The 25,620-nt window shown below is 39.6% G+C and overlaps 1 protein-coding gene across 2 annotated transcripts in view; it reads right to left on the reverse strand.

Annotated features, from left to right (window-relative positions):
• Positions 1–25,620, reverse strand: part of GRM1 (glutamate metabotropic receptor 1) — a 360,108-nt gene that overhangs the window by 47,114 nt on the left and 287,374 nt on the right. For both annotated transcript variants that reach the window (XM_060030499.1, XM_060030500.1), the window contains exons 4-6: positions 19,423–19,669; positions 14,854–15,022; positions 3,698–3,824 (exon numbers count right to left, since the gene is read on the reverse strand). In XM_060030499.1, the coding sequence (XP_059886482.1) occupies positions 3,698–3,824; positions 14,854–15,022; positions 19,423–19,669 (543 nt within the window). The remainder of the gene's footprint in view (positions 1–3,697; positions 3,825–14,853; positions 15,023–19,422; positions 19,670–25,620) is intronic.

Genomic DNA, 25,620 nt, shown 5'->3' on the forward strand with positions numbered 1-25,620 from the left:
AAAAAAATCTACCCATGAAAATAAAATACCTACTTAAAGGCAATGCATATACTCCTCTGAATATTTTTACTGATTTTTTTGTATTCTCTCTCTGTGAGTTTTCTCTTTTCACAACTACTGCTACTATGGCAACAATCAAAAACACATTGCCATGTACTGCGCCCTTGCTCTGAGCCTGACATGGCACCAGGTAAGTGGCAAATTAGATCTCATTTTCCATTCATGTGTAAGACTGGAAGGGATGCAGAAACAGTAGGTGTCATTAAAACTAAGTATAGCTGAATAATATTCCATTGTATATATGTACCACATCTTCTTTATCCATTTCCGTATGCTAACACATATATATGGAATCTAAAAAAAAAAACCGTTATGAAGAACCTAGGGGCAGGACAGGAATAAAGACTCAGACGTAGAGAATGGACTTGAGGACACGGGGAGGGGGAAGGGTAAGCTGGGATGAAGTGAGAGAGTGGCACGGACATACATACACTACAAAATGTAAAATAGCTGGTGAGAAGCAGCTGCATAGCACAGGGAGATCAACTCAGTGTTTTGTGACCACCTAGAGGGGTGGGATAGGGAGGGTGGGAGGGAGATGCAAGAGGGAGAGGATATGGGGATATATGTATACGTATAGCTGATTCACTTTGTTATATAGCAGCAACAAACACAACAGTGTAAAGCAATTATACTCCAATAAAGACGTTAAAAAAAAGTATAAATGAGTATGAGAGATGCATATTCTGAAAGACCTTAAGTATAAGACTTACAGCATAATTTGGATACATGATCCGAAAGTAGCCACTTGCCTGTTGTTATCAGATAAAGGCGGTCTGAGCTGTTGCTTTGCTCAACTCATTTGAATGTTAAAGTGATTTTTACACATATGATGGATGATAGTAGATTAAATTCTCTAGAAAGATAACTGCATTAAAAGTCACCTATTTATAATCAAGGAGGATTTTTTTAATAGTTTACTAAGTCAAAGAGGCTTAATCAATGACGGTGATCATTTGGCAGTGGGCAGACAATATATCCACAGTGGAAGATGTCTAGGGAATAAAACATATGACTTTGAGTTCCATTATTATAACATATTAGATTTTAAAATTTTTTTTGTATTTTAATGTTTTAAAGTTGGATAGAAGTTCTTTATCATGTATGAGATAAGCCCCCATTTAAAGGGAAGATGAAGCAGTAGGAAAAGGAGGAAGCCCCAAAAGTGTAGACAAGAGGAAAACTCTTGTACCTCAAAGCCAGGACTTCTGACGTTTAAGATTAACCTTAGAAAGGTGGTGGTTTTGTCTTTGAGCCTCTTCCTGGTCAGTTGTGGTCTCAGTCAAATAGCTGAGGGCTGACTCTGAAGTCAAGCCCAGTTCTCAAGCACAATGGTGATCTAAGGGGACGGCTTTCTCAAGATGAAAAGGACCGGCAGGAAGCACACGCTACAAAGGAGGGTAAAGTTGTGAAAAGAGACACAGTACAAGTGGGAAAGGAGGCCTGTGTCCAGAATGAGGTTGGAAAAGCTTTTCCAAGTCAGTCCATTGCATGCAACCATGAGATAAATGCATACTGAAAGGGCATTAGACCCAGGGACAAAAACCCCTAGATTCTAGTGGTGGCTTCTCTTATTGAGGATCTGTATTTATGTAGATGAACTTGGGTGAGTCCCTTCTTCTTTCTAATCCTCTCAATAGAACAAATATTTATCAGGCAGCAATTATGTTCAAGGCATCAGGCTATGAGCCAGAGAGTAATGTTTCTCAAGGGATGGAACAGGGACTAAGTGCTTCAGAATCTGCTGGGTCTTATCTCAGAAACAGTGAATGGGAGTCTCTGTAGATGGGTAATTCCCAGGTAATTTTTAGGCACATTGAAGTTGAAAACCAGTTTTCAGCTAGAGAATAAACAGGTGAGGTATAGTTTGTACCTTCAAAAATATTCTGATCTAATTTCTTTTCATTTAAAAATGGCCTTTGTACCAGGTGATTTCTAAAAGCTTTCTGATACTCAGTCTATTTTCTAACAGGGTTAACATTTTACAAGGTCTCTCACTTACAAAGTATAATTTTAATTATGTGACCTGATTCTACTCAGCCAGCCATTTTTGATGCCCGTTGAATAAGCCACACAATTTCTTAGTTTTGTATTCTTATTTGGGAACAAGTCAAAAAGTAAACAGCAATCATGAATGTTACCCTAATGATTATCAGCAGCACACAGGGAGGCATAGGATCAGCAGTCAGTGAACTACGACCTGCTTCTAACTAGTTGCGTGACCTTGGGCACACAAGTACACCTCTCTAGGCCTCAGCTTTGTCGTTCTAAAATGAGGGATTGCATTACTCAGATGACAAGGTCTCCATGAACTCAAAGACAAAGTTTCTATAGCTTTATCACTTTTAAAATTTTTGAAAAGTAACTGTGAAACACCTCTCATCCGTGAACTCATACCAGGGTCTTTGGAAATCAAAACTCATACCTGAACATTGCTCTTGGGAAGCTTATAAACTCATGTAATCCATCCACAGGAGTCCCATTGATTTTATGAGTAAATCGTCTCTTGCATTCATTTATTCCTCTCCATTGCTGTAGCAGCTGCCCTAGTTCACACCCTTTGAATTTACTCACTTGGACGAACATAATAGCTTCCTAACTTCTCTCTATTTTTAGTCTAGGCTCACTACTCTCCTCCATACTACCTCCAGGGTCATCTTTCTGAGACACAGATATCATGATGTTATCCACCACTTTAAATTCTTCAGTGGTTCTCCTGTGCTTAAAGCCAAAATCCAAACATTTATAAAAAGGTCCTACAGAAGCTCCTTACCATTTGCTGCCAGTGTACTCATCCAGTCTCATTTCTGACCACGTATCTACTAGGCCTTGCATTTACCAAACAACCCCATATACTTGTTCCATGGTTTTCTCCAAATGTACTACATGCTTTCATGTTTCCCATGTTCTACTTTCTGTCTGGAATTTCTTTCATCTCCTTATCTGCCTAACAAACTTTACAGTAGTTTATAAATATCTCTATTGTAGTAATAACTATTTTATTTTATACTTTTACATGTTTCTTCCCTGATATATTTTAAGTAAATAAAGCTGGGGCTGTGTTTCACTTATTTTTGTACCTTTACGCCCTGCAATAGTGCCTCATATATAGATGTTCAAGAAATATTTGCGAATATAAATTCAGGTGACTAGAAATATCTTCAGATAAAATTTTTAAAAAGAAAAACAGGAACAACTTGTATACAAGAATAACCTTTGAATACACTTTTATATTTAAATGAACTTTTTTTTTTTTTTTTGCGGTACGCGGCCCTCTCACTACTGTGGCCTCTCCTATTGCGGAGCACAGGCTCCAGACGCGCAGGCCCAGCGGCCATGGCTCACGGGCCCAGCCGCTCTGTGGCATGTGGGATCTTCCCGGACAGGGGCACGAACCCCTGTCCCCTGCATCGTCAGGTGGACTCTAAACCACTGCGCCACCAGGGAAGCCCTAAATGAACTTTTAATATAGATTACGGAAATCGTATAAGAGGTTTATGTGTACACTTTGACATGAGCAGTAACAATGTAAATAAACATTGAAAAAGACATGAGATAATCACTATCATTTTAAACAACAGGCACATTGGAAAGGTCAACAGTCAGGGACAGGGCTTACAAGTGAGGCAGCTCCTACCTGTTAGATCTGCATTGGGCCACCATCCCACGTCACAAGCTTTGCAGGTGAATTCATCTTGCACATATTCATTCTCTTTGCAGGCAGTGCAAATCCAGCAGCAACTGACTTCTCCTTTCCGTATGACCTATAACATAGCAATATTTCATATGCCTTACAGATCGCTTCTCCAGAAAGACATTTTTTTTTTCAGATGAGGACTTGCTTTCAAACTATGATTTTTTTAGAAAAGTAACTTTTCAAAAAATCGTATATGTCGAGGAACTTTAAATACATGGATTGGGATATACCTTATTGTACCAGAGTTCAGATGTGAGTTTCAGTTCATTCCATGTTGGATGTGGAAGCTTTTCAATAATAATTTCTTTTATAAAAGGAATTAAACAGCTGAATCGTATCATTATGTATATTAATATGTATTAATAATTCTTAGAAAAGTAAAAATACATTTTTCTTTTTATATTGTTATAAGTTCCTTGATTTGTACTTTCATAATGTCTAATATGTTGTTAATCCCATCCATTAAAAAATTATTTCTAATATACTTTGGTTTTCATTGTATAAATTCTATTTTATGTTCTTATATTTCCATGTGTCTTCTCGTGATATGCACGTTTTCTTTTAAATCCTTTCATATGTATTTACAGTAGGTATTTTAATTTGACTTCTAATTCCATCATCAATATAATATCTGGGACTGTTTCTATTGCTTGCTTTTCCTTCAGGTAATGTGTCTCGCTTTGTCACATGTCTAAAATGTTTTCACCAGATGCTGGACATAAGGTGTAGAGTGCTGGATTTTTCTCTTGAAGTAGTATTGGCCTTTGTTCCAGCAGGCAGCTAAGTCACCTGTGGCTCAGGCTTGAGTCTTGTTTTTCATTTTTTAGGGCAAGTCTAGAATAGTCTCTACTCTAGGAATAGTTTAGCCTCATTATAAACTATGACCCTGCTGGGATCTCTACTCAACTCTTTGTGTATTCAGCAAAGCGTCTCCACTAGGGCTTGTAGAAACTGGGACAATTCTTGGCCTTGTGTGACCTCTGGGAATCCAGCTTCCCATTAATTGTTCTTTACCTGGACATTCTGAATTCTACCCTGCTCATACAGATTCAGTCAAACACTCATGAAAACTCATATGCCAACTTCTGGGACTCTTTTTCTGCATAGATCCATCCTCTTCCTTCCTCTGCACTACAAATTCTGGCCGCCTTGGCCTTCTTAAACTCTGATTTCTGTCTTCTTAAATTTTCAAGATAGCCAAGCTCTGTTTGTGTTCTTTTTTTTTTTTTTTTTTTTTGCGGTACGCGGGCCTCTCACTGTCGTGGCCTCTCCCCCTGCGGAGCACAGGCTCCGGACGCGCAGCTCAGCGGCCATGGCTCACGGGCCCAGCCGCTCCGTGGCATGTGGGATCTTTCCGGACCGGGGCATGAACCCGTGTCCCCTGCATCGGCAGGCGGACTCTCAACCACTGCGCCACCAGGGAAACCCCCTCTGTTTGTGTTCTTTCTCACTAAACAACAACTAGGAAATTGCCTCCAGACAGAAAGCCAGAGTGATTTTAGGGTTCACCTTGTTTGTTTCCTTTCAATTCCTTGAATTCAAGGTCATGCACTGTTTTCCAATGTCTGAACATAGTCATTTCATATACTGTGTCAAGTTTTCTGGTTGTTTACAGCAGAAGACAAAGTCTGTACTCTGTTACTCCCGCATGGCTAGAAACAGAGGTCCCTCCCTAACACAGTCGACATAATCAAATGTTCTCATATGTAAAGTCAGAAATTAAACTGTAAATATTGCCATACCTTAAAATCATACAAATTCTATCCTTTGTGAAAATAAAATTATCTTCTTGCAAATCTGGTCGAAATTTATACCACTATTTTAGAATTACATGAAAAATATCAAATGACATTGTATTTTCAGAAACTGTAAAAGGTTTCCTTTTTCTTCTTTTACTTTCAAATAACTTTAGAAAGTAGACTCAGATTGTCTTTTTGAAAAATTCACACTTATCCTCAGAATAAGCATAAGAAATCGATATTCCAAATTATAAATTTTTCTAAGTGCCATGAGGAAAATTGAATAAATGAGTACTGCTTTTTACTTTAATGAGTATAAGAAGTACAAAATAGTGTATATCTCTTCAGTCAGCTTTATCTTTTTCCTAACTATAAAATGAATACTATGAATGAGACGATTTCAAAAGATAATAATGCTAAACAATTTATTTATGCAGAATGACTGGTGAAAGGTAGATCCTATGAGTAACTGGCACATGGAAAGTATTTAAGATTAGCCTTTAAATGACTGAATAAATGAATGAATAAGTGATTGGCTTATACCTCTAATAAATAATGAAAAAGGAACTGCTCAAATGGAGTTATTTTTTTATTACTTCTTATTCAGCCACCAAATATGTGCACTTTTGCCATACAATGTCTAAAATATGGGATTTGTCTTTTCTGTCTCTCAGCCACCCCTCTAGACTCAGAAAGCTGAATTCTGGTCCCTGTCTCCTAGTCATATAACGTGCCTCTAATTACTTCTCACTCCAGAGTTACATGCACACAGCTGCCAAGATCATCTTGATGGCCTGTGGGCTCCTCAAGAGAAGGGAATCATGCCATACTTTCATTGTTTTCAGATCCTAGTCATCAATAAATGTACCAAGAACACACAGTAGCTGGCCAATGAACGAGTGTTGAGTTGAACCTTTTTTAAAAATGTAATTCGGCCACTCAAGGAATGTCAGTGTCTTCCTTTTCTAATACCTTTGAAATATAAGCTCTTTGGTCAGTGATTCCACTTAGTCCCTGGTCCTTGTTTCTGCACCTAAGTTTGACGGTTAATAATCTCTTACATAAGTCCGCCAAACAAGGAAGGCAGCCTCTGTGCCATCCCCTGCTTACATCCTCATTAATGTCCACATAATTGTTTGTTTTGGAGGGAGGTTTCAAGTAGGGCAGATACATCATCTAATTTGCTTTCCATCTGACTTGCTTTCTACAAGGATTATTATGGCTGCTGTTTAGAGAATAGATTTTAAGAAGGACAAAAGAGAGAGAGTGTGTGTGTTGCTTAATCCATGGCTTTAACATGCAACAATAAAGAAATAAATATATTTTAATAAAAGAAAGAATATTCCTTTCCATTTAGAATATCATCTTTCCTCCATCAGCCCATCTATGTCACTACTTTCGAGTCCTGACACATGCTCCAGGAAGTATTTCTGGTGCAGTGAGCCCTTTGAAATATTACCTTATTTGGAATTCTCTATAATTAAAATATACTTGGTAGTTTATTACCACAAGTCAGTTAGCTTTTGTCCTCTAGTTGTTTCACATGTATATGGTAGATATGTTTCATTCAGATACTTTTTAAAAAATTCTTAAATTATTGTCTCTACATTTTAATCTCCCCCATATCACAGGTATTGATATTTTAAAGTATTTTTATACTAACTGATATTTCTTTTGCATGGAGTATACACTCAATAACTAAATAATGTATTGTCACCATAAAACAGTTTTTATGACAGCTCTGAGTCATGATAAGAGATTTGATATTTCTCTGAAATTGCGCTTGAAAGACCAAGACTTCCCAAGACACAGGGACTGTTTTGATTCCTTTTACATCCTGTGTACATGGTGCTCTGTTTATTGTTAGTAAGACTAGATGACCTGCTGCTTCACACAAGGTTATGATTCAATTCCATATACACTGTAGGAGTCTTAAAGTATTTATGACATAGGAAATCAAGTGTTAACTTTACGACTACGTTTCTGAAGTAACTTGAAATGGATTTTTTAAATTTAGGCTTTGTTTAGAAAAAGGACAAAAGAAAGAAAACAGCATCGAGAGAATATAATGAAGGAAAAGTAATGATAAGTCAAAGGAAACAGAGAAATTTGCTTCAGAAGGGAAATGCCTGGAAGACTAAACAGAATAAAGACACTGGTCCTACCTAATTAGGACCGTAGGAAAATCAGCTGAGGGAGAGAAGGGCTAGTCCTACCCTCCTGTGTCCCCATGGCACCCAGCATGAGAGCTTGGGCAACAAAGGACTCTAATTGCTGATACAATTTTTTCCAGCTACACCATGAGTTCCTCAAAGGAAGGGGCCATATTTAAGTTTCTTTTGCTTTCACAGTGCTAGCATAGTTATTGGTACATATTAATTTTTCAATAATTACTCAATAATGTTTGTGAAAGAAAAGAGGGAAATAATATGGAATATTACATAAACAAAAGAAATGAAAATGAAGAATTCAAAGAGAATAAAAAATAGGAAATTGAAGAGAGCCTTGAAAGAATTATAGAAAAATATCAGTTTAGGAAAATCCCTACGTAGTAATTTATTACAGGGGAAATGTAACAAAAATCATATAAAAATGGATATACATTGAACGAGACCATGTGCAAGGCCCTCTGTACAGAATTACACTAAACCTCACAACCACTCCATGCAGTGAAGTTAATTGTTTACATTTTGCAGATGAAGAAACAGCTGCAGAGGGGATCAGTAACTTGTGCAAACCTCAGGCACATTATCACCAGTTATTTTCAAGAACTAAGCTCTTCCTTGTGTAAAAACAGCTGTCAGAATGATGGCATGTTATGCTGAGAACCAAAATTATATCTCAGAAGTTGGCAGATATGTATTTACTTAACCAACATTTATTTAGTGGCCCAGTGTGCCAGACGTGGTGTTATGCATGCGGACAAATAAATGAAAAGACCTGATGATCACTGAGGTTAAGAAGCTCAAAATCTGACATAATGTAATACATATACTGCTAGAAGGAGGAATGAAATGCTTATGCAGGGCATACGCATTCAATCATTCATCCATTCATTCATTCACATTATGCATTCACAATCAGTGAATAAAACAGATCATATCCCCATCTTTGAGGAGCGCTATCCTAGAAAAGGGCTTTGAGAAAACTACAGCAAGAAAGAGGAATAGGGTTCAGGGCAGGGACCAAGGTGAGGCAAGCCTAGTGCCTAGGGACCAGACTTAAAGAGGCCCTGAAAACCCTCAGCGTTGTGCACATCCCACCCTGCACTTGCAGGATGTTGATGGGGGGCCACTTTAGGGTCTGTGCCCTAAGTTCTTCACCTGCCTCATCTCAGTCCCAGTCTTGATAGGGAGGCACGTGGAATTGGGGATTGCAATTTTGCATATGGTGGTCAGGTAAGGCTTCACAAAGATATGCCATTTGAGTAAAGACTTGAGAGAGGGAAAGGGAGTAAGTCCTGAATATATCTGGTGGAAGAGAGTTCTAGGCAGTGGGATCAGCTAAAGAAAAGACCCAGAAGTAAGAGTCCAATGTGTACTCATGCTATTGCCTTCCTTCTCTACTTTTCTGTATGTGTGTTATACTTCAATAAATATTTACTTAAAAAAGAAAATGAGCCCTGCTTTGGCCACTGCCACCTGCAAGAAACAACAGCTCTGCTGCGTTCCTTCTCTGCCCAGTGTCATGTGATTCAGCAGCAGGTCCTATCGGCACCTGTCCCCAAAAGTGGCAGACAAGCTAGATCTGAGGCTAAGGTGATCACCAAAAAGTTCAGTAACCAGGAGACCATCTTAAACACTGGTCAAAGCATGAGAGGTGAAGGTGTAGGTATTACTCAGAGTGGCTGTGAATAAATTAATGATGATTCCATAGAATTTCTCATTATGACCAGTGCTTGCAAAGTTTTCTCTCTTCCAGAGACACTATAATAATTTCATGCTTTCACATACATAATAAAATACAAAAAGGAACCCAGTATTTTGTCTTTAACTTTTTTCAAAATTGTAGCCAGTATGTTTTTAGTAGCTGGGGCAGATCACATCATCATTATGTAATCATAAGCTTCTCAGATAAGGAATTTTGATATTCCTGTGGACAATTTTTGTTGAGAACCTGCCATCCTGCAGTGGAATTTAGAAAATATTACATAATGAAGGAACTATGTCATTGTTTCATTGGTTGCCAAAATGGTTGCATTAACTATGAACAAGTTCAATGGGTAGTTTGTTTTGATTCACAAAAAGGGGAAGTTGAGGTGAACAGGACAGCTGTGGTTGGTGATGTTATTGCTAACTTTCTTAGCTGGTCTTATGGCCATGTGAGAATTGCCCTTATGCTTAGAAGACAAAAGCTGAGGTATGAAGTTTCATGATATCTGCACCTCAGTTCAGATGGTTCAGGGAAAAAATAGTTAACCCAATTCTGAAATATATAGTTTGTAAAAATATGTGTATCTGGGCTTTTCTCCACATATCTAGGGTGTATTTTACCACAGGACAATATGGCATGTGTAATGAAGAGCCATTTATGATATGGTCTCCATAATTCTGTCTTGACAGGCCAGGTGAGAAGGGGGGAAGTAGTGATTTCTACTTTCCATGCCTAAAGTCCCAGACCCAAACCATCATCTTGGAGTAAAGAATCCAAAAACGAACTAAACGGAAGAGAAAACTAGAAGAGAAGAGAGGGGAAAAGAAAGAACAGGAGGCGAATGAAAGCAATCCCCAGGACCCTTTCCCTGGGATTCTCTGCCGGTTTCCCCACCTCTGTCAGACTCCCCCGACCACCTTCACTAATATTTATTGCCTGCTTAGTTCTAGATTCTGTTCCCTCAGCAATTTTAAAGTGGATCTCTATTTATAACTTCATTGTAAACTATTAAGAAAATCAGCTTTAGCAATTGAAACTTGCATTTGTAGGAAATATGTCAGTTCACATAATGAAAGATGGTTGAACAACATGTGGCTGTGGGTTGATAAGAGCTTTGGATTGGCTCCAAGCTCAGCTCGGCATTTCTTAACCACTAGCTGAGAAAGCTTGGGGCAAGTGATTCAAGCCCTCTTGGCCTCTGACTTCTCATCTATAAAATGGGGTGATAATATCTGCTTTTAAAGGGTTGTTTTAAGGAATAATTGAAACGATGTCATCCATTCTTGTACTTGCATGAGAATATGCCTGATCAATGTTAGTTCCCGATCTCTATTGCCTCCCTTCTCCTTTCTTTCACTTTCTCCCCCTTGCCTTCCCACCCCTTCTTACCTCTTTCCTGCCTTCCCCACACCAAGGAAAATAGCAGCAGGCTTGGTATGGGAGACCAATACAAGTGCCAGGCCCTTGCTGTTTGCTTGCAGATCCATTGTCCATAGTTTACGTGCTGCCTCAAATTCTTTTTGCCTGACCTGTCTCTTAGGCCCTTGGCCCCTGGCTCTTGAGGGTTCTGGATGCTTCTGCAACTCCTACCTCAGAGCCTACCACTACTGTGTCATCTTCTGGCATCTGCAGGTGACTCTCTCTCCCCCAGAGGAGGCACTGGGTTCTAGAACTGCCTCCTTGGCAATTCAGCACAGCAGGAGCCCAGACCAGACTGTGTAAGACCCACAGAGACTTCTCCCCTTGCTGCTTCCAAATTCAAAGAAGGTCCACATAGCAGGACACGGACACTGGCTTCCCCAGCAGCTGCCTAAAGGAGTCAGATGACATCACGTCCTGTGAGCAGACGCTGACCACAGGAAGCAGAAAATAGAATGGCAGGAGTGCATACATTTTTCTCCCTTCCTTGCTCCAACAGACAGTCCCAGCAGCCTGTCCAGAGACCTCCGTGAGGCTGAGCTGTGCTCAGTGAGGCAGCGTCCTGCTCAGTGACGCTTCACCGTAGTGGTAGAGGTGTTCCGCCGTGCTTCTATGCCTCCCTTCCCTTTTCCTCTCACTCTTGCTTCCCTGGGATTGCATCTCCCAGTAATGCATTAGCGCTTAACCTTGCTTAGCTTTCAGGGTTCAAGGGAACCTGAGCTAAGTATCTGCGCACTACATTGCTCAGGCTCTCTTTCCAGCGTCTTCTCCATACGGTTGGCAGAATGGAAGGACCTAATGGGAGACTGAAGAGCCGGAGAGAGGAGAAGCCTCGTATCAAGGTATCCTCCCCTCCCATCTCAGGAGGCGTCTCAGGTAGTATCTGTGACCTTCCCTGTGCCCCTCTAGCCCAGAGGTGGGAATGGTCCCTACTGTTGCTCATCTCTGAGTTGCCTCATTGCCACGTTTTACTTTTTTTTTTTTTTTTTTTTTTTTTGCGGTACGCGGGCCTCTCACTGCTGTGGCCTCTCCCGTTGCGGAGCACAGGCTCCGGACGCGCAGGCTCGGAGGCCATGGCTCATGGGCCCAGCCGCTCCGCGGCATGTGGGATCTTCCCGGACTGGGGCACGAACCCGTGTCCCCTGTATCGGCAGGCGGACTCTCAACCACTGCGCCACCAGGGAAGCCCCCCTTTTACTTTTATAACTAGTTTTTTACCTTAAATTTCCTCTGTTGAACCACCTGGCATGGGTTCTTTCTTTCCTGACTGAAACCTGACTAATATAAGACACAACAAAAGTTTGATTTTATTTACCACTGTTTGTGGTGTGACTGAAATCAATTTCTCCTCCATAAAATATTATATTTATAAGATATTATATTTATATTTCTAAAATCAATAACATAAGAAAACTGGACTTTTAACTACTTCAAAGGAAATTACCATAAGAAAGTTTTATGGGTTATCACGAAAGAAGTCAAATGGTTATTTCAACATCTTAAGTGGCATTTGATATTTAAAGTGAATAATCCTTTCCTAAAGGTTATGTTTCTCAGTTAATATAAGTGCAAGTCCTACAATCACCTTTTAAGTTGCTTCCCTCCAGTCTCTGTAGTGGCTACTGAGAGACCTGGCTCTGCATCCTGAACCTGGTAGATGGCAAATTGATGATGTAAGAATATAAATGCTATTATTTGGTAAATGGGATTCAGATTTCATTTGTTTCCATACCTCCCGTGGTGCTTATGGGAAACAAACAAACATCCCCCCTCACCCCCACGCCAGGTGTTATTGAGAACGGGCATAACTTTTATCCTGCAGGGTACACAGTACTATGAAAATTGGACCCCAAGAGATTTGCATTTATAGCAAATGCTCTGTAATGGCTCAGCAAAGATTTCTGGGATCTCCTTCGATAACACTGCATGGGTGTAATGCAAATGTGATGCCAGAAATACTTCAGTATCTAGCTTAAAGATGCATGCAGACAGCCTTTCCTCTGAACTTGGGGGTGGGGGGAAAGTCTATCTTCTGGAGTATACAAATGGGACTACACATGGCATGTGAGCTCCCATTCATGGCCTGCCAGCAGTCAGAGTAACAGGAGGGAAGTCTGAAAGGGAGCTGGGGTGAAGAGTATCTTTAGATTGATTTGTTTTCTCTTGCCAGGGTTGTATTTGTTTGTTTGTTTGTTTGTTTTTCTTATACTCTGAATAACCAAACTTTTTCACAGCAGTTGTCTGCACTAAAGATTCAATGCTGCCACCCATGCTGGGGAGGAGGTCTGAGATGAACATGTGACACCCTTTGGGTCACAGGAGAGCATAAAGCCCAGGGCTTCTGGGCTGTCCCAGTCATATGACTTCAGGTCTCCCTGGTTTTCCCTACCATCCAGAGAAGATAACCCACCCAGAATCCACTGGTCTGGCATCCTGTGCTAAGAGTCAAGGAGAAGTTTTAGGCCTCTCAATTTCAGAGGATATATTCCTAATACCACCAGACAGCCCCATGTGAAAAATTCCATCTGGATAAGAATCAGAAATGGATTCTTGGGAAGAAGCAGCACTGACGTATGGCCCATACACAGTGGTTTGCCTGGAGTCACTCTTACACTACTGAAATGCTTCTGTACTGGTTGGAAACTAATGGTGTCTCTCCAAGCCCCCTGATTGCCCCATACTACCCTATCCATGTAAGATTCCTCACCTAAATCTTCCCATGATCCAACAACTCAAGGATTAACCATGGGCATAGCAGGAGGCCTCCAGCACCCTGTCATAGCACTAAAATGGAGTTCATTCTGATTGGTTGGTTATCATGACCATTATTAAATATTTTTAGTATCACACCTGCAGAGAAGGCAGTGACATTTTCAACTAGGGTGAGTTGCCTCAGAAGTTTTTTTCACACTCAAAGTGATGGATTCTACTGAGAGCTTGAGTCCACCCAGACAGCTCTTCTCAGCTGCTAAACGATGTTGCAGGTCCCAGATCCTCCACATTCTTTGATCAGCAGTGATAAAGCTTTTCCAGCTGCTGTACCAGCACTACTAGACTCTTGCCCTAAAGGCCCCTAAGTATACTTCTCAGGGCCTCTCCCTCGCATGGCTGGTTCTATGGCTCCTGCAAATGGCATAGCAGCGTGGCCATGTGGAGAGAGAGCAGAAGCCTCACACCGTATACATTCCAGCCCCAGCTGTGCCTTGTGACATTTACTTGACGGCTTGTCTGTTCCCAGAGATGAGTCACAGAAAATTAGAGATGGGAAAGACCTATTAGGTCATTCAATCCACACTCCTGCCAGTTCACAATCACTCCCCTACGCTCCATTTCCTAGTGCATCAGCCAGTCTGGTTTCTAAATAGCATGGGATTCAGAGAGTGCTCTTTCCACGTCTTCTTCACCAAGAATTCTCTCTACTCCATTCAGCCAAATGTGTATGAGGTTTATTTACTCTAGTTTTAAATATACAGTAATATCATGATCACTCACTTGCCCCAACCTGGAAAAAAAAAAAAAAAAAAACTTCTGGGAATAATTAGAAGTGAAGACTCTCTCTTGGCTGGAAAATACCAGTTTCAGGAAAATTCAAAGAACTTGGTAGAGAAAAGAGAAGTGGTAAGCAATGCTTTTGTGTTACCTCATTTCAGCTTCTTTTATTTTAGTTATACATTTATTTGGAATCGTTCAGCTTCTGCTTTCTTTGACAATAGCTAGAACTATGGGTAAGCAGTATCATTGGCTTTGGTTTCCGCGTTTACTTCTGTCTTAATTTTTAATTTGATTATTCATCCCCTTGCTTTCTATATCGTATTTAAGACTGCAGCTCATCATTACGATTCAAATAAAGACTATTCTAAATATCCCAGTGGTTTGCCTATTCCATTGCCCAATCTTTCTTTGTCTTCCTCATTTTTGCTAAACACAAGGACAGAAACAGTATGCCTGGTGCACCCTTTCTGGACAGTCTGGTCAAAGAAAAATGTCTGTGTTTTTCTTTGCTTATGCCCAGGCAGGAGGTCTGCTCATGGACACCATCCAAGAATGCATGTGTGGCTGGCTTACCTTAATTTGACCCTTTAAGCAAGGCTCACTGCACACAGACCGTACCATTCCACTCTTGTTCATTTGGATTTTGTAATCATCAATGTTCAACACCCCTTCATGCCAAGTTCCAACTTGTACATAGTCATAGCGATTAGCTTCAGTGTACTGCAGATTCATGATATCATACCTACAAAGAAAGCAACACGTGTGTCTTGGAGAAGATGGACATGATGTAGAAACCAAAGGAATTTAGTAAATAGGTAATAATAGAGAGAAGAAAGAGAAAAGTTAGAATCATCCCATGTCTCAATGCCAGCTACTGTCAATATTTTAGTTTATTTAGTTATGTATCCTCTGATTTTCCAAAATGTATATTCCATTCTTCAGTCTCTGTTTGTGTATCATCCATATTCATTAAAGAAGATATTATTCTTGTACTTTTCTCTCTGCTTATTCTCAAAAAGATCTATATGTGCTGAGTCGATCACCATATCCTTCAAATCATTATTCACTAGATTATTCTTTGATCAAGTAACAATTCTTCAGAACACTAATTTTTAGCTTAAGTACTTTTATTCCAAATTCCTTTTTCACATTCAGTTGCCATTTTAATTACACTGGATTAAAAGAGGTGAGTTTTACCAAGTCTGGAACTTATTTTAGGTGCTAATAGAGCACGAAATCTGAGAAATGCACCTTTAATTAGCAAGGATGTTTGGGATTTAACATCTTGAGCATTGACATTTAAACTGGTCTCTTCCTTGATCAGGACAAACATTTCTGAATCCAAGTAATTGGTGTCAGTTATTTCAGTTATTTCAAATGCTGCAATGCTGCACAATGGTAAAACCTACATTTAGAAATCTTCACTGTAGCCAGAGTGTGTTCTGGGGATCAGACACATCATTTCCCAGTGTGGGCAGTGGAGAGCATTTTCCAATTTGGTGGAAAAAACACAGCATTTGACATTAGAATGTATAAGCTGGAATCTCTTTCCTAATGTTTTAATAGTAGATTATACTACTTAGGAATGTCACTAAACTCTGTAAGGCTCACGGGGTTCTTGTGGGAATTTACTAACATAAGGCTGTTCGCAATTGGGAGAAATACATATGTAAGGCAATATCACTATATCATTCACATTAGTAGCACTATTAATGTGCTAAAACACTCTGGTTATTTCCATACTATAAGAAAATGAGAACATCTTTGTGTTGTCATAGTCATTTCTCTCTCGGTTATTGACAATTCTCTGGTATTCTTCAATCTTCTTTCCATGTTGCTATTTACTCCAAGGAAACTATAACTCAAGTGGCAGTTGCCCAAAAATGGATGCCTGACTCTCCCTCAGTGGCTCTGCAAAGTGGGGTTCTTTCCTACAGTACCTGTGCATTCTTCACTCTCCTGCACTAGAATATGAGACAATATCTCTTACTCTTTGTGCGTGACCCAAAGAAATAGCTGGCAATTAACTAACACATATTCCTCTTCCTCAGCTCTCTTCCTCCCCTCCCTAATATCCCTACCTAACCCATCTCGGAATTCTTTCCCTCTAACCCTGATACAGACTCAGAATCCTCCTCAGCCCAGCACTCCAGGAAGCTAATACCAATCAACCTTAGCTGGCATCTGAAACCTATTGGTCATATCTGGCCTAGTTCTTTATCTATACGGCTAATATCTTTTAATAGCTTTGCTGCCTGTTCTTAATGTGCAAACGCATCCTGTCACCCACAGGATGGCTAGTGGCTTCTCCACAGTCAGATTCTGGCAATTTCTATAAGTAGCAGCTCCCTAGAGGGAAAGGGGACTCTCAGGGCATAAAGGAAGTCTTTCCCCTACTTTTCCAGGTGAACAAAACTTACGTGGAGTGAGAAGAGAGAATGGTGCAACTGGAGCGCGTTATTCACCTCTCTGCTTTCTGATTTTTGGTTAATAGAGGGGTCTCATTCCTCTGGTTGCTGAGACAAACCAGAATGTTCTCAGAGTAGCTGTCTGAGTGATATCCACGTGGGTATTAACTGTGGGCTGGTGGCTCGCATTCATGATCAAGGACACTAATCTACACCTGCGATATTTTCCCATTGTAAGGTCCTTATGGTTACAGAGCCTGCTGTGTTTGGTATGAGTAATTCCCTTTTTCATTTCCTTTGATCTTTATGTTTTACTCCATATTACATTGTGAAATCTCCTTACATACTTTCAACGCAGGCTTAGGCGTAATGCGAGCTTTAGAATATCTTTTTCCTATAAACCAGTTTCCTAAGACTTTTATTTCAACTTCCTCATTTCAATAGGAGAAATCAGTTCACACTTAATTAGCATTTAGGAACTGAAAAATTCACAATATTTTGGTATGAAAACATACTTTTGAAAAGTCCCAAAAGCTGGAGAAAAAAAAAAATGCTTGAAGATACCAAGGGAAAAATACTGACTTACTAAAAAGAGGCCTTCCCCAGTGCTGTGTGTGTTAAGGAACACTGCTCTTTTCTCTTGACCCCAGAGTCCCTTCTAGCACGTTGGTGGTTATTTGGAATATCCTCACGCTGTGAACTACAACTTTACAGCATCCTTTCAATGCATTCAATCTATGTTGCATGATGATTAACTAAGATAATTACAAGAGGGACCAAAGCATGAATGACGGTGTGACAAGGAGATAGAAACAGAGGGAAGTGGTTGAAATAGAAATTGAATACAGATGAAGCTGACCAATTTCAAGCCTGTGGAAATGATCCTTGAAAAGGGACCCAGGGGAAGACTCTTGATTTAAATACGTAATTAAAGATGAAGGAGAAACAAGCTAAAATTGTGGGCCTATATTTTGGATAGTTTACAAATAGAGAGAGGAGGAGGAAACTCATGTCTACGCTCTGTGGGAAATGCATCTGGCCCTGTCCTAGGCACATTGTGTATGTTATAGAATCATGAAGGAAGGTTTCCATTCCAAATCCAATCCTTGATAGAACCTGGTTTCCAGGAGAACCCAGGATTACAACCACGGGTTTAAAGGGGGGCGGGGTGGGGGCGGTCAGTGCTCTGAATCACTTTTTCCTCTGGTACCATTTCTTAAGGTGCTCAGCTCCTGGAAGCTTTCCACACGCCCAGGCCCTGCATCATTCCATTCTTCCCACTCTCATTTTCATCTAAAGCTGCTCCCACCTCACTGGCAGCTTGGAAGGAATCTGATAAATTCATCGCTTTAATTGCTGAGTATTACTTATAGCTCCTTCCTGGAGCTGTTGGATTTTGACAGGGAGAATGCACTTAGGCCCCGCAAGGCACTCTCTAAACGTAGAACTTTAAGCTTACATGAAAGGAAGAGATATGTGAAGAATTATTTAGGGTCAAATAGTCTCTTACAGTACATTTGAAATGACATTAAGAAGGTTGCCAGCAATTCTGCCTAATTTTAGGATTAGCTAAAAGGCAGCACGATGTGGCAAAAAGATTACAAGTGTCAATTCAGACTGCTCGGCCTCCACCAGCTACTCTCTGCGTGACTTTAGGTGAGTTTCTTCATTTCTCTGACACTCAGTTTTCTCATCTGTAAAAGAAGATGATGATATGCCTATAGCGATGAGGATTAAATGATTTGATGATCTGTTTTATCACAACATATGCTTTTCTAAAATCTCTCACTTTGCAAAATTATGTACTGAAAGATAACAGGGCTTAGGAGGAAAAAAAAAAAAAGATTGTGGGCACACTGTGCAGTAGCCAGACTGAGGGCCTTTTTTCTTTCCTGTTGCAGGTTTTAAGTTTTATCCCACTGTTCTGATCATCCCTTGCCTAAGAAAATTCCTATGAAAGAACACAACTACTGTTTATACTGATATCATTCTCTGCATACCAATTACATATGAGCTAACTGGTACTATAAAAGCAAGTGTTGCAGAAGAGACTGTATATAAAATGACTTGGGAAAAATATATATAGTTAGTTAGATTTAATTTTCCTTTGCTTCTTGATTAATTCTTTGGAAGCCATAGAGACTGAATACCAGACAGAAAATTCTTTTCTTTCTTGTTCCAAGAAACATGTTAGCAGGAACATAAGTTAACCTGAAAAAAAGGGATACATATGAAGACTTGGTTCTCGTCATATATTAAGCTCTTTAAGCAGGAATAATATTACAATATTCCACAACCAGTATAGTATTGGGACTAATCAGTTAGAAGGAGGCTGACCTGATGTTGGCAGTGCCAGGGAGAATCCTGCTGGTCAGGTGTAATCTCCTTAGTATCTTGGGCTTGCAGGGAGGTCCCAGGCATTCTAAGAGAAGACCAGGGATGATAGCTGTATGTGTGTGTGGGGAGGTAGGGGGGTGGCACTGGTAGGATGCAGGATTGTGGGTATTTACCAATAAGAAGCTCTTCAATGTTTTATAATGTAATTTCCATCTAACATTAGCCCTTTCTTTTTAGCTATCTCGTTGCGTCTATCCTCGTTTATGTCTATCCTCGTTTGTGTCTATCGTCGTGGCACCCAGAAACCATGGAACCAAAGGGAGCCAGAGTATCTATCTGTCTGGCTCGAAGAGGATCACAGGGTTATTTAGATCCATTATGGAAAAGACTGCTTTACCTTCCAGGAGCATCCCCTTTCTCATCAAACCACACCTCCTCTCCAGACACACCGATGAACGTGGACTTGATGAGGAAGTCCAGGAGTTTGCTGCCATCGATGGGCTTCATGGCATCACAGAGGCCCACATGGCCAGGGCAGAGGGCATGGTGCATGTTCTGTAGCCCATGTGCCATGGCATAGATGGCGTTGATGACAAACCCCATCTTACTGTCCTGGACATAGTTTTCTTCTAAGCTTTCATTGCCTGTAACATAAAAACAGATCACTACCAAGGTTGCAGTAATGAAGTCTAAACCTGCATGTTTAATTCCCAAATGCTTTTCAGGGCTCTCAGAAGAAGGGAAAGCCAAACCTACCTGTTCAAGCTTTGTATTTGTGACTATCTCTGCTGTACTCTATCTGAAAATAGTTTATTCAATTTTATTTTCTGAATTCAATAACAGCTTTATAACATATAAAACAAACGCCACAGAGGTGAAAATAAAGAACTTTCACATACTGCAAGGAAATCCTTAAGGAGCAATGAAAATAGCTCTTATTTCCTCTGGGTTCACAGAGACTTATATTAAAAGTCTCCCTATATCACAGTCCTGGAAAAGCATTTTTTATATCCTTTGTGACAATCCACAATCCATTGTAAATCAGTTTGTGCATCATCTAAACCCCAATATTTTCTCTTGATGATTCCACTAATTTTATCATCTCTAGAACCAAAAAAACCTAGAGTAAAAAGAAGAACTAGGTAGTATGAATTTCTTCTTCTATATGGTTGGTGGCACAGAAATATTTGAATAAGATTTGCTAATTATTAGAAACTCAGGTAAAATGTTTCTTGATGGAAGAGTCACACTACACATTTAATCTAAACCTTTAGCTTTACGTGTGAATTTCAGATACTCTGCGATCATTTCCACGTATGTCACAGGTGACAGCCTGAATAGGTCACTGAACCCCAAGGTGTCTGGGCTGGAGAATAACAGAGTATCTTAGGAACTTAGAGAGCTTGAAGTACTTAGAAGAAATGGTAAAGAGTTTTGACTTTGACATTGAGCTTGAGATGAAATAAGACATTTACAAAGAGTTCTATTTAAGGCTAATCTATTTAGGTATAGTTGAAAATGTAAAAAAGGTACATGTGCATCTACTCTAAGAATGAGATACAAAATACCCAGGTCAGGTTGAAGGGGGGACAAATTCCATTTTAACTCATCTTCCAGTGTTGCTTAATAAGAACTTGTTAAAAGTGTGATTTGCTAAAGTAATATTTTCCTAATTGAAAGAACACTTCCCAAGAGGAAATAGGAGTAAGAGAGGCAGAAGGGGCATTTTAAAATCAAACTGCACAGAATAAGTCTAGAAGTTATGTAAAGCAGAAAGCAAACATCCTCCTTGAAAAAACTGCAAAGTCATTGAAATAAGGTAATTTATGTCTGCCACCCAGAACCCCTGGGTCTGAGATAAATTAATGCCATCGGTCTGATAAGTTTTAAATGAGCCTTTAAATACAGCCCGAAACTCCCAAGTGCTGGAGCTAAATGTTAAAGCTGTTAGAATTAGAGAAATTACCAGGAGTTAAAGAAGAAAAAAAATAGACAAAAATTGGATGGCAAAATAACCTTCAATGTAGCAGTAACTGAAAGGGTTCTAGCAGCTACTTAAGCGGTTCTACTAAAACCATCTACTTGAAGTGGCAGCTATTAAAGTCAACCCTAGGAGCAAACTGTCAAAAAATGTGCGTTCTTTTCTCTGTTAGGGACAAACCTTATGACCACTGAGTCTGTTGTTTTGTTTTTGTTTTGATAAACGCTACTAAAGATGTATTATATATTTTAAAAATTATTTTGGTGTCCCCAGTACAAATTTCTTAAGCTGTCTTGTCTAGTGGATGCCTTATTCATCAGCATTGGGACTGTAACTGGTCTTGGATTTCTTTGAGATCAATGTTTTCCTTTTGATCCTTATTTAGGACTATCATATAACTTAGTGTCCAAACTGGGTTACTTTTGTGAGTGACGTGAGTAATAATTATTCCAGAAACACCGGTGTAATTAAGGCAAACTGGTCAAATGGTGACGTGTTTCTTGAGCCATGCTGACTTCCAACTGTATCTATTTACTGATGTTATGAGTAAGATATGTGTGTATATATGTATATATATATGAAAAATATATAAAATAACACATGTAAATATATATACATTCATGTATACATATGTATATTTATTGATATATATACCCAATAAACAATTAGTGGAATATTCTTAATTTAAACTAATTTTACATTTGTCTTAATGGGAAATATACACATTAATAGTAATACTGGCTACTATTTTTTGTGTTTATTATATACAATACTCAAATAATGATATCATGATAATCCTGCCAAAGGGACATGAATCCCACTGTTTATAAGTGAGGAAAGAGCAATGGTATGAAAATGCCCCCTTGATACTTGTTCTTTCTGTAAGTTGGCAGAAACGTGGGTGTAGATATAGAAGTCTACAGAGGAGACACTTTTCTGGCGACTGAGGACAGGGCATCCTTCTGTGCACCAGTATCATTTTCAAGCTTTTTGAGGTCTTCTCCCTGGGATTGTTCCAAATGTGCACAGCTGTCTCTCTGACTAGACGTACTAGCACTCAATCTATTAACTGCAAATTAAGATAAAGAAGCTCATCCTGTCAGTATCTATCATACAGAAAACCAGGAGGCTAGGCACATGTTTTCAGGGAATATTTGTAACTCAAACCCTTTTCCAAATAAACACAAACAGCTTGTGTGTTTGTGTAAATCTAAAGTGACACATGCACTTCCCTACCCTGCCAGTCCCCTGGGTCTGCACATGAAGGGGATGCTACTTCCCATCAGTAAGAAGTCTCTCTTCAGCTACTACGCCAGTTCACGATGAACTAGCATTTGGGAAGGTGTGACAGAGTTAGAAAATCACCTGGCCTTTACAGGACCATTTTCTTTGCCATAGCAACAGTGCCAGATGATGCTGCAAGAATTTATCATCAAACAAATAGAATATGATACAGGTTTTCCTTCTGCCCAAAGATCCTATATTTTCATGACCAGCGAATAGAGAATCCAAACTAATATTATTGTCACTTGGTGGGAAGGTGAAAACACTCTGATTCCCTGGGGTTTAGTGCCTTTTTAATAACACTAGTCTCAGAGTTATTAGTAAGAAGGGGATTTTATGATTCATTTTCTGCGGTGCATTAACCATTACAGGCCACTAGGGTATCATTAAACTACTACATTTTCTAATATACTAAATGGAATCAAATAATTGTAGTTGACTGTGTTTATTTACCTTCAAAAGAATACCTGCCTAACTACTTCACAGCAGATTGTGAAAATAGCTACCTTGATTCTAAATAGTAATCTTGTTCTTATTGCAAAACACAAGGGCTATAAACTGCTGCCTGAGTATGGCAGCACACAGAGCCTCCATGAGGGTAGAAACACTGTGTACCTTCTGAAAACAGGAAATCCACGGTGGTGGGGAGAAGGGCTGGCAATTCCATCTGCTGCCATTTAGGATGGCTATTCAGCAGAGTGGTATAGCAGAAAGAAAGAGCACGGGACTAGGCACTTAAACACCTGGGACCTAGTGAAATGGAGCAGGACCCTGTGGGGCTCTCCTGGCTATGAATTCTTTCCATGTCCCCAGTTTCTTGTTTGAAAGAAATAGGCTTCATTCAGCCTCCTTGACCTTCCCTGAGTTCCAAAGTGCAGACTCAAACAGTTGCTTATCGGGGAAGGGAGGGAATGCAAAAACAAAGGAGGAGCAGTCAAGAAACATTAGTGCAAATAAATAAGATCGTCTGTACCAATTTTTTCAGATTCCACATATATGCGTCAATATACGATACTTGTCTTTCTCTTTCTGACTTACTTCACTCTGTTTGACAGTCTCTAGGTCCATCCATGCCTACAAAATTTACAAAGCAGAAATAGAGACACAGACGTAGAGATCAAACGTATGGATACCAAGGGGCAAGGGGGGGGGGGCGTGGGATGAATTGGGAGATTGGGATTGACATATATACACTATTGATACTATGCATAAAATAGATAACTAATGAGAACCTACTGTATAACACAGGGAACTCTACTCAGTGCTCTGTGGTGACATAGATGAGAAGGAAATCCAAAAAAGAGGGGATATGTGTATACATATAGCTGATTCACTTGCTGTACAGTATAAACTAACACAATATTGTAAAGCAACTATACTCCAATAAAATTTTTTTTTAATTAAAAAAAAAAAGAAACAATAGTGCAGCCACGGGGCAGGGTCCTGGTTCCTCCTTAAGGGATATACATAACAATATCTTCCAGTTCTTCTGCAGGCAGACCCTCACCCAGGTAGAGGACGGTAACTTCAGGCTGAGAACAAGATTCCTGGAACACTGCCCTGTAACCTCACCACCAGCCAATCAGAAGAAAGTCACACACCCTGTAGCCCTCACCCCAAATTTTGCCTATAAAAACTTCTTGCCACCAAACCATTGGGGAGTTCTGGTTTTTCTTGAGCATGAGCCACCTGTTCTCCTTGCTTGGTCCTGCAGTAAACCTTTCTCAGCTCCAAACTGACTTTTCAGTTTGTTTGGCCTCACTGTGCATTGGGAACATGAACTTGCAGTCAGTAACACTAGAGGCAGTTCTGCTATAATATATCAACAATACATATCCAACTAGCCATGGAACTTGGACAAGGGTCTAGATCTCCTTGAGTCTCAGTTTCCTAATCTAAAAAATACCACAAGTAGATCAGATTATCTTTCTGAAAATGTCTTTCCCCCTCTAAAGTTCCTATGCTTTGCTTCTCCAATTCCACACTTATTGGTACTTAGCAAAGTCCTTTACATATACTATCTTTTTTTAATTCTTACAAAACTGTATGAGTTTTGTTCTATTATCACCATTTTACAAATGAGAAGATTAAAGCATAGATAATTGAAATCACGATTGGGGAGAAATGTTTTCCTTTCCCTTTCCCTTATATTAATGCTTCTTTGTGAAGAAGGTTCTTACTTAGTACCATCTCAGGCCTCTTGTCTTACTCAATGGGAAGAGTGGAGTGATTCATCTTTTTGCAGGATTGAGAAAAAGAAACTGGGCATGCTTAGCTCAGCCCCTTTCTCTCTCATCTGCAGGCCTGCACTTGACAATTCTCAAAGGTTCTGGTTGATTCTCCAGCCTTTGGTAAATGTGGGCTGTAGTCGACAGTTGTGCCAGTAGGCGAGACAGGTTAATCTAGTATTGAAAAGTCTATCGTGGTCACATATCTGATCCATGTCCCTAATCCAGTTTGTTGTGTTTTTTTTTATTGTTGTTGTTTGTTTGTCAGTTAGTTTTTTTATTAACTTTTAAAAACTTCTTCACTGAGGTATAACTCACATATGGTGCAGAAATCTTTACTGTACATTATAATATTAATAAACGTTTATTAATAAATGTTTACATATGTACATACCCATGTAACTGCTCCCCATATCATGATATATAGCATTTCCAGAGGCTTCCATTTATTTAGAGCTTCCTTAATTTATCCCAGCAATGTTTTGTAATTTTTCAGTATGCAGATACTAGGTATTTGATTTTTATGGTACTACTACAATTGGTGTACTTGAAAATTTTTTAAATTATTTGTTGCCAGTATAGAGAAATGCTATTGATATCTGTGTTTCAGCCTCGTATCCTGCAAGCTTTCCAAACTTACTTATTAATTCTAATTTCTTATAAATTCTTTTGAGCTTTCTATGTATGCAATCACATTATTAATAAAACATATCTTACATTTTATCTCCATCTGTTTCACTCCTGGGTCTACTCCTTAGTTGGGTTCAAATTTGGGTTGTGCCACATTGGCTGTGCCACTGAAACCCCTGGGGTTCTGAATTCAAGGTCACACAGCTACCAAGGACAGAGGCAGTGGCCTCCAGAGCTGGACCTGGTCCCTGCCATGTGGCACTATGCATACAATAGCAGCCCCGTCCAACTGCTGGAGCAGTTCTATAACAGATAATGAGACATCAGTTAGGAAAAACAATTAGTTTGATGTTTATTCGTTCTGAATTTTTAGTAATATCGTCCCAGTTTGAATGTCCAAAGTGGAAACACGTAGAAAATAAATTGAAAGAATGTTGAACTCCAATAGAGTACTTTTGTTGATGCCTATTTT

This window comes from Delphinus delphis, chromosome 14 (genome assembly GCF_949987515.2).
Source record: "Delphinus delphis chromosome 14, mDelDel1.2, whole genome shotgun sequence".
Classification (NCBI taxonomy): Eukaryota; Metazoa; Chordata; class Mammalia; order Artiodactyla; family Delphinidae; genus Delphinus; species Delphinus delphis.